Source organism: Pongo abelii, chromosome 5, assembly GCF_028885655.2.
Source record: "Pongo abelii isolate AG06213 chromosome 5, NHGRI_mPonAbe1-v2.0_pri, whole genome shotgun sequence".
Classification (NCBI taxonomy): Eukaryota; Metazoa; Chordata; class Mammalia; order Primates; family Hominidae; genus Pongo; species Pongo abelii.
In genome coordinates this window covers 97,468,259-97,486,024 of record NC_071990.2, presented here as the reverse complement: position 1 = coordinate 97,486,024, position 17,766 = coordinate 97,468,259, and the positions used below count along the sequence as shown (strand labels likewise).

Genomic DNA, 17,766 nt, shown 5'->3' with positions numbered 1-17,766 from the left:
GGGCGGGAGCACATAAAAATTAAAGTGAATGGTATTTTGGGGAAACAAAATAAGTCTGCAAGGGAAAATGAAAAAATTGTGCTCTTCTTACAGGACTCAGATGTAAGGAATTGGGGAGAGGGAAAATCCAAGATAGATTAAAAAAAAAAACCCCAGCTTTATTGAGCTATAGTTTACATATCATGCAGGTCACTCATTTCAAGTCTATAATTCAATGATTTTTAGTAATTTTATCAAGTGGTGCAATCATTACCATAAATTAGTTTTAGAATATTTTCATTCTTTCCAAAAAGTTTCCTCATGTGCATTTGCAGTTAATTACCATTCATGCCCCTAACCCCAGGAAACCACTAATCGACATTGTCTCTGTAAATTTCCCTGTTCTGAGCATCTTATATACATGGAATCATACAGTATGTGGCCTTTTTGTCTGACTTCTTTCACTTAGCATAATATTTCCAAAGTTCATTCATGTTGTAGCATGTATCAATACTTCATTCCTTTTTATGCTGCATTATATTACATTATATGGCTGTATCATACTTCCTTCATCTATTTGTCAGTTGAACACTTGGATTGTTTCAAGTTTGGGCTATTATGAATAATGCTGCTAAGAACATTTGTGTTGACATATGTTTTCATTTCTCTTGGGTAGATACGAGTGAAATTTCTGGGTTTTATGGTTGTTTGATGTTTAGCTTTTTGAGAAACTATCAAACTGTTTTCCAAAGTAGCTGTATCATTTTCTCTCATTTTCATTACTGCCAGCAATATATGAAAGTTCCTGTCCCTCTACATCCTTAACAATACTTGTTATTGTCTGTCTTACTTATTATAGCCATTCTAGTCTGTGTGAAATGGTATCTCAGTGTGGTTTTAATTTGCATTTCCCTAACGACTACTTTTCATGTGCCCAAGACTTGAATTCAAAAAGCTCTATTTGCTTTTTGATGCATTAACTATGATGAGGAACAGAGGATGATAAGTGGAATTTGGAGGAAGGATAATAAAGTTATTTTTAGGTGTCTGCATGACATTGGTTTGAGATGTCCAAAAGGCAATGAGAAACTTGAGTCTGGAACTCAGAAGAGAATTCAAGGCAGAAGATGTATATTTGGAACTCAGCTATCCAGAGAAAGCAATTGAAATCATGGAATTAGGTAAGTTCACCAATAGAGAAAATATAGAGCAAGGAGGTCAAGAATATTTAGGAATATTTGTTTTTAAGAAATTGATAGAGGATGGTGTGCCAGTGAAGGGGGCAGAGATTTAGGAGACACAGGAGAAAATGGTGTCATGGATGCCACTGGCAGAAAGATTTTGAAGAAGCTTAAGGAAGCCAACAATAGCAAGTGCCTATCTCATAGCAGACAGAAAGTTGAAGAAGCAATCATGGACTTTCGTGGCTACATATTAGTTGGTGGTGTCTAAGAGAGTAATTTCCGTGGAGGGGAGAAGACTGATACTAACTGTAGTCCTCAAGCCCAAAATTTTATCAAACATTTCCTTTTTTTGTTCATGTATTTTGTCTCTTGTAACTATCTTGTAGTTTTGGAAAGTTTTTATTGTATAGGGAAAACAAAAGTTTTAAAATTTTAATTTTTTATTTTTTTTTCAGAAATGTCAAAATTTTTATCACCACACTCTTTTTCTCCATTTTTCCTCTATCCGTACTCCTTCATTCATTTCCTGTTTGAGAGGTTGGGTTGAAGCTCTCAAATAAACAGACTTATCAGTGATGCTACAGAGGCAAACAAGGGATAGGATGTCATTTATTAAAGAAGGAGTAAGCCTTAAGGATTCAGTGTGTGGAATTCCGTGAACATCAAACTTTTTGTTTTTGTGTGTAGCAGGAATAGCATTTAATGTCACTGAGTCACTGGATGAATGTCTGCTGAGCTCATGAATGTTCCTTATTTAGAGAACCCTTTATGGACATCCACTCCATAAGTTTGTTAACATTCGTGGGAAAATATTTGACCCAAATACTCTTTGCTCCTCGGTGACAGGGATCATAATTCTATCATAGCGAGCTGTTCCCTTTCTCAACCACAGTGATATAAAATCCAGTCATTTCAAATACATGTAAACTCTGTTATTTCTTTTATAGACTCCAACTTTGAGTCTGAATCTCGTTTCTTTTCCCTCCTTTTTGATTTCCTCCATATTGAACAGAGTATCTAGTCTAAAGCTTATCAGCTAGAAAAATTCAGAATGGTTATAATTATCATACAAAACTTCTCTAATTCTCTCTGGATGATACATTTTTGGGACCATCTAAGAAGGCACATGGATGACTTGAATGGATGGACTCATTTCTAAATTCTTTTGAGATGGATGGTTCAAATGAAACCTTGATGTCCTCTCTCCTCAATATACTTTTTAAAATGTTGATATAACACAATACAGATTCAGTAAATTCTGAGACGTCGTAAGGCCAAATCTATCCTGGTGATGTATTTTCCCAAGTCTTGACAGGTCTCCTTTACCTCTCCCTGAAAAGAGGACCTCAAAGTTCCCATATATTTTTTAATGATGATCTCATCTCAGTCAGTCCTGCAATGTTTCTGGTAGGATAATGAAGATCTAAAGACTTAATACTCCTGGAAGAAGTAGTTTAGGATAAAGGTAATACCTAACAACTGTAATTTCTAGTGATATTCTGACTCTTTCATTGAAGAGACACTATTCCAAGACATAAAGTTTATGTTTTGGGTCCCCATAAGATCAGTACTTTTCAAAACCATGTGATTTAAAAAGCGAACTAGAAATGTTTGATGAGGGTGTTCTTCCAAATAGTCTTTGTGGAACATCTTTGGATGTTAAAAGAATTCAGCTTCCAAGATTAATTCTGGAGAGTAACTAAATGATACTAATAATGTGGATTAAAGTTTCATGAAGATTTGTGTAATAGACATAAATTTTGCTTTAGATAGAATAAATAAGGGTTTAAAGCCACCAAGAGTTTTAGAAATTCCTTACATATAGAAATAAGAAATTAGCAAAAGACTATCTGCATCAAAGCAGAAAAATTCAATTGAAGTGGGATATTTTTCATAAAATATTTTCAGAATCACAGAAATAATAATTAAAGGGTATTTTTAGTTTAGACTATTTTAATCATTTTATTACTGTAAGAAAGAGCATAGCTATGGATCTCCTAATTTAACAGAAGAGAGATTCTCTTTGGGTCAGACAATTCTGTTTTTTACCTATTAATGCCCTGAAATAGTATCTGAATATATAGTTACAACTTGAATGTTATAAAAACAGATGGGTGATAGAAGGTAAAAGTCATCATGTTTCTTTATGTAATAGAAGTAGAAACACTACAGAATTTATTCCACAACTATTCTGTTTATTAAACAGTTAATGTAAAAAATAAATCTTTAAAAATAATGTGAGTAATATAGACTATGTAAAATGTAAATTTATTCAGTATAAGAGACTTCTAAAAACCAATGTATAAAATTAGCAAAAACTGTATCATTATCATAATAAACATCTATCTATAGGTGCATTACAGACTATGTGCTTGATTAAATATATCTAAAACATACTGTAACAACTATTTTCTTTTTTTTCTTTTTGTTTTGAGACAGAGTCTCGCTCTGTCGCCCAGGCTGGAGTGCAGTGGTGCCATCTCGGCTCAATGCAAGCTCCACGTCCCGGGTTCACTCCATTCTCCTGCCTCAGCCTCCCGAGTATCTGGGACTACAGGCGCCCACCACCCCCGGCCAATTTTTTGTGTTTTTCGTAGAGACGGGGTTTCACCGTGTTAGCCAGGCTGGTCTAGATCTCCTGACCTCGTGATCCACCCGCCTTGGCCTCCCAAAGTTCTGGGATTACAGGCGTGAGCCACCGCGCCCGGCCAAACAACCATTTTCTTATTTAAAACACAGACAATTAACAATATGCCAAGTAGATTAAAAATTATTTTTTTCTTAAATTCAAAAATGGTATTGCTAACATCAAATGTGTTTTTGGATTGACTTTTCATTTGTGATATTAAATTTGGCAGTGTTTTTTTTAACCATTTGTGATTAGTGTTATGCATTTTTCATAATGGTAGGCCAATATTTTACTCCAATGAACAATCTAGTGTTCCTTTTTTTTAAGTTATAGCAACGATGTAAGCTTTGAAGCCTAGATGGTAACATAACCACATTTTACTTAACCAATGGAGCTAGTTTGTCCCAATTTAACACTTTTATAAAGCCAAGTTAAAATCAAACCCTTGGGCATCCTAGTCATTATTATTGAATCAGAAATACATTTTGGCTTCTTTTGTCATCTTTAATCCCCAACATGACAAAATAAAATATTTTGACTTGTTGACTTGCATACTCATCTTTGCCAACAAATATAACTCATGGCCTTCAATGCCTTTTTCCTCTTTCTTTGCACTTTTGTAGCCATTAACCAAACTTATTACTGCAGTAAGAAACTTAATCCTTGGAACCTTGCTTTCTTTGGTTCTATTCCACAAAGAATCAAAAGCATAATTTTCCTCAAACACTGCAATAATTATTTTCTTCCTTTACTTAAGGACAGTTGGTAACTTTCTATGGCCTGTTACATCACTTCTTATCCTAAGACTTAATATTCTCCCTTCCTCTGACTCTTTCTCTTTTAGCAATCTTATTTTCTCCTGCTCTTCGGCACAGTCTCTGCTACTTCCAAGCCATCTGGTTGTTATTGGCACATGGGATTTGCTTTTAACTTCTTTCCTGCCCATGCAGATGTCACCTTTGAGTTACTGGGAGCCCGCTGTTTCCTGAGTCAGTCCATTTCATCTTTGGATAAGTTCATTAAGGAGTTTTTCTCTTTGTTACATAGACCATATAAATCAACTATATAATTTTTACGTTTATCTTTGTGTGTGTTACACAAAGACCTAACGAGGTGTTTTTCTTAGTTGTTTTGCATATGTGTGCTATGTCCACAGTGGTGCTTTGTTTAACCTGCAGGCACGGATCTTTGCGTCAGGCACTTCTGCATTTCCATACCATAATCCATCCTCCTACCACTCCAGAACCTCAACAGTGTAAGCTCTAACTTTTGGCATAGTACATGTTTAATGGATGTTTTATGTGTAGGATACTTTCTAAATGCATAACTATTTGTATGTAAAAGTACATGTATTTATACTTATGAAAGGATAATAAAATCTTTAGGAAATGATTCTGTGAATTTTAATTGTAAAGCTAGAATACAAGTCTGATCATGTGCATACTCACCCCCCCACACACAGTAAAATGCCTAAACATTTCCAATTGTTTAACTAAGAAAACATTACATGTTGTATATGTATCTATAATTGGTTAACAGAGAAGACGTTACATGTTATATATCTAAACCTAAGTGGCATGGTTTTCTCTATGTGTAATGTGCTATTATTTTCTATATCATAGATTTAGTTCTACCTGTGAAATTTCATATAATGCAGAAAAAATATTGATAGTTTTGCCTGTATTTTTCAATGTGAATATGAAAAAATACCTTGGCATTGTTAATCCAAAAATACATTTATAGTTTTCAAGTAGTCTATCTAGCAGAACATTTATTAGTATCTCGAAATTGTTAACATCCCTGAATATTCTTGCATTTTAAACTATTTCAAAAATTATTTCCATAACAATTTTAATTGAATCTCCTGTGATGTTATTTTGGTAATTGTAATCAGCAGTATCTTACAATTAGATTTTAATCAAAACCTTTAATGCTATAATGTGTAATCTGAGAGAAGACACTTATACATCTATGTGGGCTTCTTCTCCTGACCACCCTCTATTCCATGCAAGAGATGCTATAACCAATGTGATAACTGATCATGGAGAGCAGAGGTTGCTTTCCATTTGTCCCCAGTAATGTGGAAAATATCCAGGGGTAGCAACATAGAGTCATGATCAGTTAAAGTCTGGTATAAAGATAAACCTGGTGATGGACTTCTCACTAAGGCTCTTTACTTCCTGTGTGATCAATAAACACTGATTGACTTATAGGACAGTTGCTTAGGGTTAGGAGTGCACCTCCTGGTTATGCAGCAGATTGAAGCTGGGGGCACAATTGGCTTGGGGTAAGGTGGGTGGCACAGGTGTGGGGGAAGAGTGAGGAGGGCTCCCCTACAGCCCACATTACTCTATTGTGCTGCTTTGCAGGTTCTGAATTATCAGCAGTGAATTATTCTTTTTCAGTTTTTATTATTACTAGATTTCTTTAAATCCCACTTTTATGTCTGCCCATTAATCATTTATGTAATTTTAGAAGGCAAAATGCATGAGGCACAGAGCTAATTATGCATTCTATTATGTCTTTAGATATCTGGATGAAAGTCATGTTCCAACACTCAATCCCTTCCCTAAAACTCATTTCCACAAGTGATGGTTTAATGATCTATTTATTTTAAAGGTTTGCCTTTGGGGACAAAGATTATCCTGGTTAGCTCCACTTGAAAGAACAGACTTTTATTTCATGGAATCTGTAAGCGTTTAGAAAAATCACTGTGGACTTTGAAAATACATTTAACACAAAATATGTTGAAACCCATGCTTTGGCTATCCCTAGGTAGAAATGATCCCCTTTATACCTATGCAGATTATGAGAGCCTTAATGTCTTCAATTCTCATATTCCATTGAGTAAACACGGAACTAGCAAGCTGTGGAGGCAGTGTGTATGAGGGCAAATTGTAGCTTTGTTTTTTAATTCTATGTGTGAACAAAAAAAGGATGATTTTTAAATGATAACAATTCTTAAATGTGGTAATTGCTAATGAATTTACTCTGATCAGTTTTGTTCTTTTACCATTCATAGCTAATTTATCACATTACATATAACCAGGAATGCAAACACTAGCCTCATGTATACCTCTCAGTTTGATCTCTTAGTTTTTCTTTTACTCTTCAGGTATGAAAAACCTCATTCTTCAGTAATTACACCCACAGCTCCTAGGTATATGTCATATATTTGATTATGAAGAGATATTTTCCTATGTTTCTAACAGCAGAGTGCAGTATTTTGCAAGGAGAGTTGTCTTTGTGATTTAGCATATATTCATTTCTGTTCTACTGTGCTTTTTGTGCCCTTAGAATATAGTTCGATCAAAATGTGTGCAAAAACTTTTCCACGCTAAACTACATTAATATTTTCTAAAACTTAAGTCAAATATAAGACCGCAACTGAGTTCTGGCTTTAGTGACAATGAAGGCAAAGTGGATTTTAGGTGGGAAAGGACTGTCTCCTAGATGTCAGTGTCCATTCCGGAGCCACATTTTTGGCAGAAGATTTCCTTGTTCTGGGTCAGGAAGCCTTTACCCACCAAGGAGACAGAGCACTTCCCGCAGTTAAAGCATTCGCTATGCCACTGGCTGTCTTGAAAGCAGATAAACTTGGCACCTGTGAGACCTGTAAAGGAATTGGAGACAAAGATTAATCTATCCTTTCAAGGAATAGATTGAGCATTCTAGCAGATGCGTCTCTAGGAACTGGAGTTAGAGCTATGAGCAAGACAACGCAGAGGCAAATAACCCAAAAAAAGAATGCTGCTTCCTGGCCCTGTGTCCATCTGGAACTATCCGCTATAGGAAAGTTACACCTATGCCACCCAACCAGATTCACAGCCAAATTCTGCCATAATCTACAGAAGAAGGCAGAATGCTGATATGCAAGTCAGGTATTTTTGGAAACAGATAAGGTTGTCTAAGCCAGATAAGAAAATACAGTGTAGCATAGTGGAAAGAAGGTATAGGTTGTGAAGTCAGAGATATCTAAGTATGAATACATTTCCCCTTTTTCTCTATATGACTTTAAGTTTTCTTAGCTGCAAAATGAAGATAAAATGAAATAAATGTATGCATCCTAGTCTGATGTCCAATGTTGTAATGACTTTTAGTTTTCTTCTTTCCCCTCATTTTTCTGTGCTTAGTTGTACTTAGAATACGTCCTGGGGTTATATGGTTTGTGACACTATTTCCAGAAAGACTAAATAGAGGATTTTGTCTAATCATTCAGCTATCCTAACGTGATGGCCTTATTACCTTGCTCAGAGACAACTTCAGCTTTTGTTGAATCTGGCCAATGAAGCCACGTTATCCCGTGATTGGTTTCTAAGTGCTTTGTCAGCCTCCTCCACTTTAACTTGGGCCTCACTTGAACCACACTGTTTCTTTAAAAAGTAGTAGAATTTGAATCTTCGGTGAGGGTCTGATCTCTGTCTCCCTAATGTGATTCCAGGGTATAGTTCAAGAAATTGATTTTGAGAGTTACATAAAAGGAGAAAATGTTAGGGTTTGGGAAGAGGCTGAGATGCCCTAGGCTTGGGTATTTATTTATTTTGTGTTTTCTCCCAGTAATCTTAGTGCTATTATTTGCTTATCATCCATGGAGTGAGGCTAAAAGAGTTATACAATTCATGTGTAATTTCCAAATACTCCATTTGGAATGGTGAAGTGAAAGGGTGAATAGCATTCTATTTTAGATACATTCTTTTTAAATAGGATAATGAACTTTTGTTTCCATCCTAACAAACTTATTTGATGTCTTCATATATAATTTAGTAGTTCATAGAGAAATTTGCATCAAATTTCTCTACTTTCCTTGATTAAATTTATAGCTTACTTATCTATGATGCTATCAACATTACTTCCTAATAAATGTAAATTAATTATGTACTACTTAATTCCCTTAATGTTATTCAAAACATTAATAAGCTGACTGCAAGAGTAATGTTCTGTATATACATAAATTATGCTGTTCATAAAACTAATTATTACATGTCTAGCATTTTGATGCTCATGAGTTTTTCTTAATTTTATTAGTAAGCCTTGTACAAGTGGCAAATATAAAAGCAATTCTTCCAGAATTTTACAAATAAGAAAAAGTAGAAGCATCTGGCAGCTTTAAGAAAGGGCTGAACCAACATGTGAGATGTATGTAAAGTGTTCTAAAAGGGATATGTTTACTCCCTTAGGTCATGAGGGTTATTTGCAGTAAGAAAGCCATTCATGAAGCAGGTCTCTGGCACCTGTTTTATCTGGTTTCATAGGTTTCTGACAAGTCAGTAGAATAAGAGCTGGCATTTGTTGAGTGCTTGAATGTGTGCCAATCACTATTCTAAGTCCTTTATGTGTGTTACCTTATACAGCCCTCACCTTACCTTTATGGGGTTAGATATTAGCATCAGCCCCACTTTGCAGACAAAAACTGAGAAATGAGAAGTTTAACCGCTTGCCCCAGGTCACCCAGCTAGTAAGCAGCAGATCTAAGATTTAAGCACAGGCCAGGGCCATCTGTCTTTAGAGTCTCTGCTTTTAACCTCATGAAACTAAGTTTGAGTTTATCTTTGGTAAAGAATATGATCAGGAACATCAGCATCACTCTCTGAAGAAGCCACAACATTTGAAATTCGTTTTCCTTGAAATAAACAGAGATGGAAGAAAGCCAACCTGCTCAACTGCTTGTTTTATAAATAAGGTAAATGAAGGCCTCCCACCCCGGAGGTGAGTTAGTCACCCACAGTGACACAGCAGTGGGGGCAGGGAGGACCAAGTCTTTTGCTCCTCAGTCCAGAGCACTTTTCACTGCATCAAGCAGCTTCATTTATCCCTGATAGTTTAAGAGGTTAATCCTATCTCAAAGGAGGAGAAAATATGGTAGCTATACCTGGAGTTTGTTCAAGTGAAGCAGTTCAATGTGATGGGTTTTAAAAATTACACTTGGTGATTTATAAGTAGATTTCTCAGAACTTTTTAAAAAAATAATTGATTAATCTTAATTGACAAAAATTGTACATATATTATATAACATTTTTGTATATGTATACATTGTGGGATGGCTAAATCAAGGCAATTAACATATCTATTACCTTATCATATACTTTTTTGTGTGTGTGGTGAGAACATTTAAAAATCTATTCTCTTAGCAATTTTCAAGTATATAATACATAGTTGTTAACTATAGTCACTGTGTTGTACAATAGATCTTGAAATTATTTCCCCTGTTTAACTGAAATTTCGTATCCTTTGACCAAGAATACCTAGCTTCTTAAAGTGACATAATAATCAGATGAATGCCAATTTTCCAAAGACATGTGACAATGTCAGAATTCCCAATGGTACATCAGTTCAAATAGCTCCATTTTAAAGAAGCAGTGCTTCAGGGCCTATAGATATTTAACAATTAGATGAAGAAATATTAAAGTGAGTTATAAGTTTTTGCAGGCATTTCAGCCTCTGGTGTCTCAATCACAAAGTTAAAAAAAAGATTAAAATAGTTATTAGACATTTCCTGTGGACTGATGAGTCTAAATTAAATATATAATATTGCATTTAGATTACTTTTGGGTCTGATTATTTGCTCTTGATCATCCTCATGTTTTTGTGCAGAACAACGTTGTTTTTCCATCTCAACTTTAAAAAGCTGGGCCCAGTGATTGATCTGGAACAATCTATGAAAAAATCACTTAGGCACATGAATCTGTGATATATCAGAATTGAAACTCAAGTTCAGGGCTTGTGTAGGCTTTTTGCAGATCAGTATTAGCCATCTGGATCTCCAGAGAATTTTGAAACCTATTTTGAGTTGTTAATTTCCTTATTTTCTCATTGAAGTCCCCCTTTTTTTTTTCTGTCCCGATTCAAGAAAAGTGTTGTTATAAAATAAATGGACTGTGATTGCAGATTTTACTAGGGAGATTCTGGAGCTCCAGGTACTGCTGGGTATCTGAAAGTCCCATTTTCTAACTAAAATCAGTGGAGATCTCTTGGCTGTAGGAATTGCCAAATTTGTAGAAGGCAGGAGAGCAGGGTAGTTAAAAGCAGGGACCCTGGAGCCCAATGGTGTGGGATTGCTAAGGCAAGTTCTTGCAAGGGCCAGGGAGGTGATCTAGCTGAGTGATGCAGACAGGGTGCAAGGGACAGAGAGGGCATGCCCCATGCAATTGGACAGCCACTAATTCCATATGATGGTGACCCTGATGGGGAGTGTGGAGGCAGTCTGCTCACCCAATGGCAGGCTCTTCGTCTACTTTTAGCTGCAGAGATGGATTTTACGTTAGTTATTTCCAAACATGTTCAGGCCAAACATCAAAGGCCTGCTGGCCAGATGTAGCCCATGAGCCAGTGTGAGATCCTGACACAGATGGTGCTCCATATAGACAAATAAGACCATGCTGTTTTTTTCTGGTGACACCCTCCCTCCCCTTGCAAGTCAGTGAAAGCCTGCCAAGGTGGGGTTTGGTTTGCTGTGAAACTTTTTCTTTTGGTTGGAAAGTGCATGAAGACTCAACTTTTATTCTGTTACATATTTGAAGATGAAGAAGGAGGAAAGGGATAAAATGATCTTTAATTCTATGGTATACAAACAACTAAAAATTGAAATATGATCTAAGAATACTAGGAATAGAAATAGATATACAGTTCTGACACATTATTAAGTGACTATAAATTGCCAGAAAGAATAGCTGCTGAGTTTCTCAAGTGTGATGCTAGTTTCAGTTCCTTTATTATAGGATTAGCATTTTAAAAGTGTCTCTGAGGAAAAGATGTATTTCTTTTTACCTGGAAAACCTCTTTAACATGGATCAATTTATCATTATGTTATTTTCAAATCATGTCACATTTTTTTCTTCAGTAAAATACTATCTTGTTTTCTTTCATCTACTCATAAATGCACTTCATAATTGCAAGTGAATAGAGAAAAGAGAGTAATACATTTGTTAGAAGCATCTTAAAATGAAGTTTAATTAATTACTGACCTATGCTACCTTAATTATTACAGCTTCAGATGTTCTATACAATAGTGGAATTTAATTAAAACCTTCCTAACTAAAGGATGCTTGGTCCTACTTTGGAATTAAGCAGGATTCTGATTTATTAGTACTCTTCTCCTCCCACTCAAAACTTAATGAGGCTGCAAGCAGATCTCCTTGTGAAGGTCTGAGTTAACCTCTCAGCTCATCCTGTTCTCCCCCTTCCTTGAATGTTAGAGTCAGTACCATTAAGTTTAGTATGTAGTTACCTTCACAGAATATAGGCACCCAGATTATACTCTTGTACTTTCCTTGAGGAATCCATGTAATATTTATACTTATATATATGCACCCACTTGTGTTTATCTCAAAAGGAAACATAAATAAAAGCTTCCCATTTTTTAATTGCATTTCCTAAATTAACTAGGTAGTGTTTCATAAAGTCATAACTGCCTCATGGCATGATCATATTGAACTGAAGAACTCACCACTAATGGGTTTGGAACAGGCTACACACTTGCTGGCATAAAGATGGTTGTAGCAGTCCACGCAGAATGGATAGTCGTCTCTGGACATGAACTGTTCTTCACAGAGATCTTTCCTACAGCCACTACACAGAAAACACTCTTTATGCCATAACTGGTCACAAAATGTTATCCCACCTGAAGTTATCACCTGCCAAAGACCACAGAAAAGGCAATGACTATGGGAGCCATTACAATTCAGATCATTTCATGATTCTTTTGAGATCCTAGTATCTCTGGGGAGAAAAGGAAGCAAAAAGGAAAAAAAAAAAAGATCATTTCATGTCTTCTATGCCACAACTGGTGCTTTCAGCTACTCTATTTTCACCTTATGTTAGGATGTTCTTTTCCTCAAAAAGTCATTAAAAAATTAATAGTATGAGAAGCCAAAGGCTATAGGAATTAATTAGAAGTAGAAAGAAATGGAAATTATTGTATATTTTTCTCCTACAATGAAATAGAACAGAGCCAGGGCCATATTGGACTCAGGAAGATGGGGGAGAAAAACCACACAGGTTCTTTTTTCACTTCCTCGTACTTCTCTGAATTTTCTTAATTTTGGTTTTTAAAGATCTGCCGTTAGAGCTATTTTCTATACTATGTTCTTATAACTACCTGTCTAACTTTAGGGATGCTTAAAAGAATTCCTCTTTTTCCTGATTGCTTTACACCAGGTCCAAGAATATCCAACAGCAGTAATTCTCAATGGAATTGGTAAGCACCATTATTTGCTAATAACGACTACCATTTCTTAAGTGTTTTTTCAGTCCTTAGCACCGTGCTAAGGATGATCTCTTCTGAATATTCTCAACACCTCTACATACTAGAGACTATTATCTTTCCCTCTTTTAAAATGAGCAACTAGTGAGGATTACAGTCATTAAGTCACTTGCCATGGCCACAGTGAGCTAGGACTCAAACCTGCATGGTCTGACTCCACAGCCTGTGTGCATCACCATTAATGCCATACTGAGTCAAAGTTACCTCGCACAGATAATCAGTTGAAAATCCTTGTTGAATGAATGAATAAATACCAAAGGAAAAAATAGTTGGAAAGCAATTCCAATATTATATCTAGCAGTGGGGTGCTGTGGGAATCAGAACTCAATGGAATAAGCCCTGGTTGTACATTGAGCCTTAAGGTGTGATGTGCAGTGTTTTGCCTGAGATGTAATTAGTTCCGCGTAAGATAATATTTTCTTTCTAACCCAATTTAATCCATGAATTCTACCTTTTAAAAGGCTGAGAAATCTTTATTTAAAATCAGATGGATAAATATTGGGCAATTTTTCTCGTGTAACTATTTTTAAGCCATATCACCTTTTGAATTCACAGCTAATGAGCTCTTAAAATTGCTGTAGATACTGGAATGTGTTTTTGTAAGTGTTTTATAATGACTGAAGCAATGGGGTATCTGAAGTGGTTCCTATAACCTTTGCATCAAATTTAAGTTTAACTAGGTAGTAAAAACTTAGAGCCTATTTTAAGCCACCTCGTTGTTTACAAACTCAAAAATGTTATTTGTCTGTTACATAGACTTGTAAAAAAATTATTCTAAAGATATTTTTAATCTTATAACAAATATCTTAGAAATTAAAGATATTTGATATGAAAGATATTTTCCTAGAGGAAAAAAAGCATACTATTCTGAATAAATAAATGGGAAGCATAATGTTGTGATGGAAGTAAAGCAATTTAAAATATCCCTTACTGACTTCCAATGCCTTACAGCAGACACAGCAGAATTCATGATTCCTTTGATTTGTTTGGTCTGATGATCGCAGGCAATGCTTAAAAGATTTGAAACTTGAAAAATGTATTCACAGCAAAATAAAACTTGATATATACAACAAAGACTGTTTAATTAGAGAGAAGAAATTCTGGAACATTAAAAATAGTTTGCTTGTGATTATATTCCTTTTGAAGAGGTAGGAAGGTTAAGATGAAGTCTGATATCTAAGCCTGGTTTTTGCCACTGATTGATCTCAGGATTTAGAACAAGTTTATTCTCTGAAAAAGTGGAGGAAAAAATGATTTTGCACTCATTACGTGACAGAAGAAAAATCGAAGAAGACGTTTAACTCCTTTTGAACCTTGAGGAGTTTGAATTTGAAGCACTTGTAGTTTAAAATCATTTGCTTTCTGGCAGAAAAGAAATCTTAGTGTAACAAAATAAAATCTATGGATTTTAAAGCTTTAAAGTTCTAAGGGCCTGGTTGTCAAGTAGTTTTTCCTTTTTTTAAGAAAATATTTGGTCTTTGGTTTGGGTTAAAAAAATTGTTTAGATTGGATCATCTTGATGAAAAACAAATCTAGCTTTTTAGAAAAGGACTTGTGGTTTTAAAAACTAAATAAAAAATAATCTGGCATGTCATAATCTGTCTACTACCCAATATAAATATTTTGTAAATTTTTGATGACTTCAAATCATATCCTAAATATAGTTACAGGCTCTAATAACCTGGGAAACATCAGCACTTGGCCCAGACAGTGCTCAGCATGGATGTGCTAAAGAAGTTTGACTCTTGAATTGTTATAGCATTGAAAGAGTCTTCATATTGTGTCTGATAAATGATTTTAGGATAATTCTCACAAATATCATTACTGTTTTAGTCTGTCTTTAAGAAATGAAGCCTAAAATTGGCCAACTCCATTGTCTCTCAAAACAGTGAGATAAACCTATTCATTTTATTTCCAGCAAGATCTTATTTTCTTTAGTTTTTAAGTTTTGTGTATTTTTTAGAGATAGGATCTCACTGTCACCCAGGCTGGAGTACAGTGGCTCAATCATAGCTCACTGCAGCCTTGAATTTCTGGGCTCCAGTGATCCTCCTGGCTCAGCCTCCCAAGTAGCTGGGACTACAGGCACGTGTCACCATACTTGGCTAATTTTTAAACTTTTTTTTTTTTTTTTTTATAGAGACAGGGTGTCACTATGTCGCCCAGGCTGGTCTTGAACTCCTGGCCTCAGGCAATCTTCCCACCTTGGCTTTCCAAAGTGTTGGGAGTACAGACGTGAACCACCGTGCCCAGCTCCTGCATGTTTTTAAATGCTGTCATTGACTCTGGTAATTCTTTGGAGCTTCATATGGCATATGGTCATATGGCTTGATTGCTGCTTGTAAAGTCATCTTCTAACCCAGCGTTTTGGTAGAGTAATGAAGGTCTCAGTCATAAGATTATTTTATGTCATGTGATCAGTTGTAATTCTCAGCCATCAACATAGTGTAACTTAATAATTATAACTTAGCATAGTGTATTGCTGCCTCTTTAAATGCAGTACTGGTATTGGTTATGTATGTTAAACAGTTAACTGCGTGTGTGTGTGTGTATGTGCATGGGTGTTCACATATGTGTGTGTAGAAAGTGGTAGTGTGACTTCCAGCTGTCCAGATATACAAATGGGCTTAAGAGTTCTGCCAAAGTAATGTACAGATAAAAAATACTTTGAAACCACTATACTAATCCAACGTATTTTCATGATTCAGCTTTCTCATGACAATTTATGGTGTCATTTTAAACTTATGATGCCTCACAGGTCAAGTATTTCTTTGAGAACCTCCATATATATTTTATGGAATGCAGACAGGCTTCATCAAGGTGTTAGAGCTACTTTTTCACATAAAAGCTTAGAGGATAAAAAAAGAATTGGATGAAGTTTACTTCAAAAAGATTACTTTTTTTTCTCTTAGAAAATGTTTTTTGAGTGGGAAGCCAAGTCAGAAGGCCCTACATGATCCTGGAACTGGAGTGAAGGAATTTGCTGCTCTTAGTCTTCTTTCTGTCTTTTGTCTACTGAACTTCCCCCATGATCTTGGCACTCTCTTGAGCCAATTGCTCTACTCTTAGGAAATACAAAAGCTTCAAGTCAAGAAGACATTTGCATTGCTGAGAAAGAATGTGAGAAGTTAAACATCCTGTTTAACTTCGTTCCCTTAGTCACTTTGTGAGGCAAATCCATATTTCTCTGAAACAGTTAATACTGAATGGATCAAAAATTATTTTTTAAGAAACATCTGTATTCAAAGAGAGACCTGTGCTTTCTCTCAGAATACATGAGATCTTATATAAAAGCAGTGAATGGGTGAGTGTGGTGGCTCATGCCTGTAATCCCAGCACTTTGGAGGTCAGGAGTTCGAGACCAGCCTAGCCAACATGGTGAAACCCCGTCTCTACTAAAAATACAAAAATTAGCTGGATGCAGTGGCACGCACCTGTAATCCCAGCTACTTGGAAGGCTGAGACGTGAGAATCTCTTGGACCTGGAAGGCAGAGGTTGCAGTAAGCCGAGATTGTACCACTGCACTCCAGCCTGGGTGACAGAGCGAGATTCCGTCTCAAAGAAAAAAAAAAAAAAAAAAAAAAGCAGTGAAATGAACTGGAATACCAAATCACTTGAGCTGTTTGGAATATTAAATTCTTGTTGTAGCTGGAATTTTATGGTTAATAATAAAAAAAAAAGATGGTCGTCCTCATCGTGACAACTAGTGGTTTGGACATGTTGAAAGTCCAAACTACCATGGGTGTGTGATTACAGATATAACATAATAGTATCAGTTCATTCTAAATATATGATACAGCTAAAAAGAAATAGTCTGAGTTTCCACAAGCTTCACCCTCTTTAGAAAATTACCTTCTTACAAAAGTTGCAGTAGTGAGCAAACTCCTTCTCAAAACATGGCACACAATAATTGCCACTCTCTTTGGAGATCAAAGGCTTTGTCCCTATAGGTTGTCGGCAATTCTCACACACAAAACAGGTTTCGTGCCAGTAGTTTCCCTTAAATTCCATTTTGCGGGAACCTGTACTCCAAAAGTAAGGACATGTTAGTATAAGTCAACCATAATTTTATTTTTTAAGCAAATACAGATCAAATTACTTAAAAACATTTTAAGTTAAGATGATAAATGAATTGTCCTTTTAGAAAAATAGTATTTTTTTCAGGTTCAAAAAAACCCATTCATCTGGGAAAAAAAAGGTTAATAAAGTTTAGCCATGATGATGGAGAATCACTCTTAGACTGAAAACTTTTTCAAGCCCTGCATAACCTATAATCTGGAGATGTAAAAGTACTTTGAATGAAGACTCCTAATGGTTTCACATGGTTTGGATAAATTGGGCCATAATAATCATTACAAGGGTATTAAAAATGCCCAGAGCACAATTGCTGAGACTATGCTGTGCAGTTATGGCCTTCTAGAAATTCTCTGAATCCATAATAAGAAAATGAGAGAGCAAGAGTGACAGAGAATGAATTATGTTCTTATGCTGCTGACCATAGAGATTGAGAAGATCAAAATATAAAGAATTAGTCCTTGCCAAAAGTGGAATGACATACATGAACCCTGTCTTCCCTAAGAGAGAATAACAATAACTGATCCTCAAAACAGTTTGTGTCAAGCTACAAAATGGCAGTTGGCCCCAATCGCCTATGATGAATCACTCTTTCTGATGCCATTGATTGTGCCTAGGGCACTGTGTTTAATGTAGTGTT

General features: G+C 35.6%; 1 protein-coding gene across 2 annotated transcripts in view; it reads right to left on the bottom strand.

The window, feature by feature from the left end:
- Positions 1-7,168: 7,168 nt before the first annotated feature.
- Positions 7,169-17,766, bottom strand: part of FHL5 (four and a half LIM domains 5) — a 59,186-nt gene continuing 48,588 nt past the window's right edge. For both annotated transcript variants that reach the window (XM_054557894.2, XM_054557895.1), the window contains exons 5-7: positions 16,905-17,074; positions 12,236-12,422; positions 7,169-7,405 (exon numbers count right to left, since the gene is read on the bottom strand). In XM_054557894.2, the coding sequence (XP_054413869.1) occupies positions 7,242-7,405; positions 12,236-12,422; positions 16,905-17,074 (521 nt within the window). In that variant the 3' untranslated portion in view covers positions 7,169-7,241. The remainder of the gene's footprint in view (positions 7,406-12,235; positions 12,423-16,904; positions 17,075-17,766) is intronic.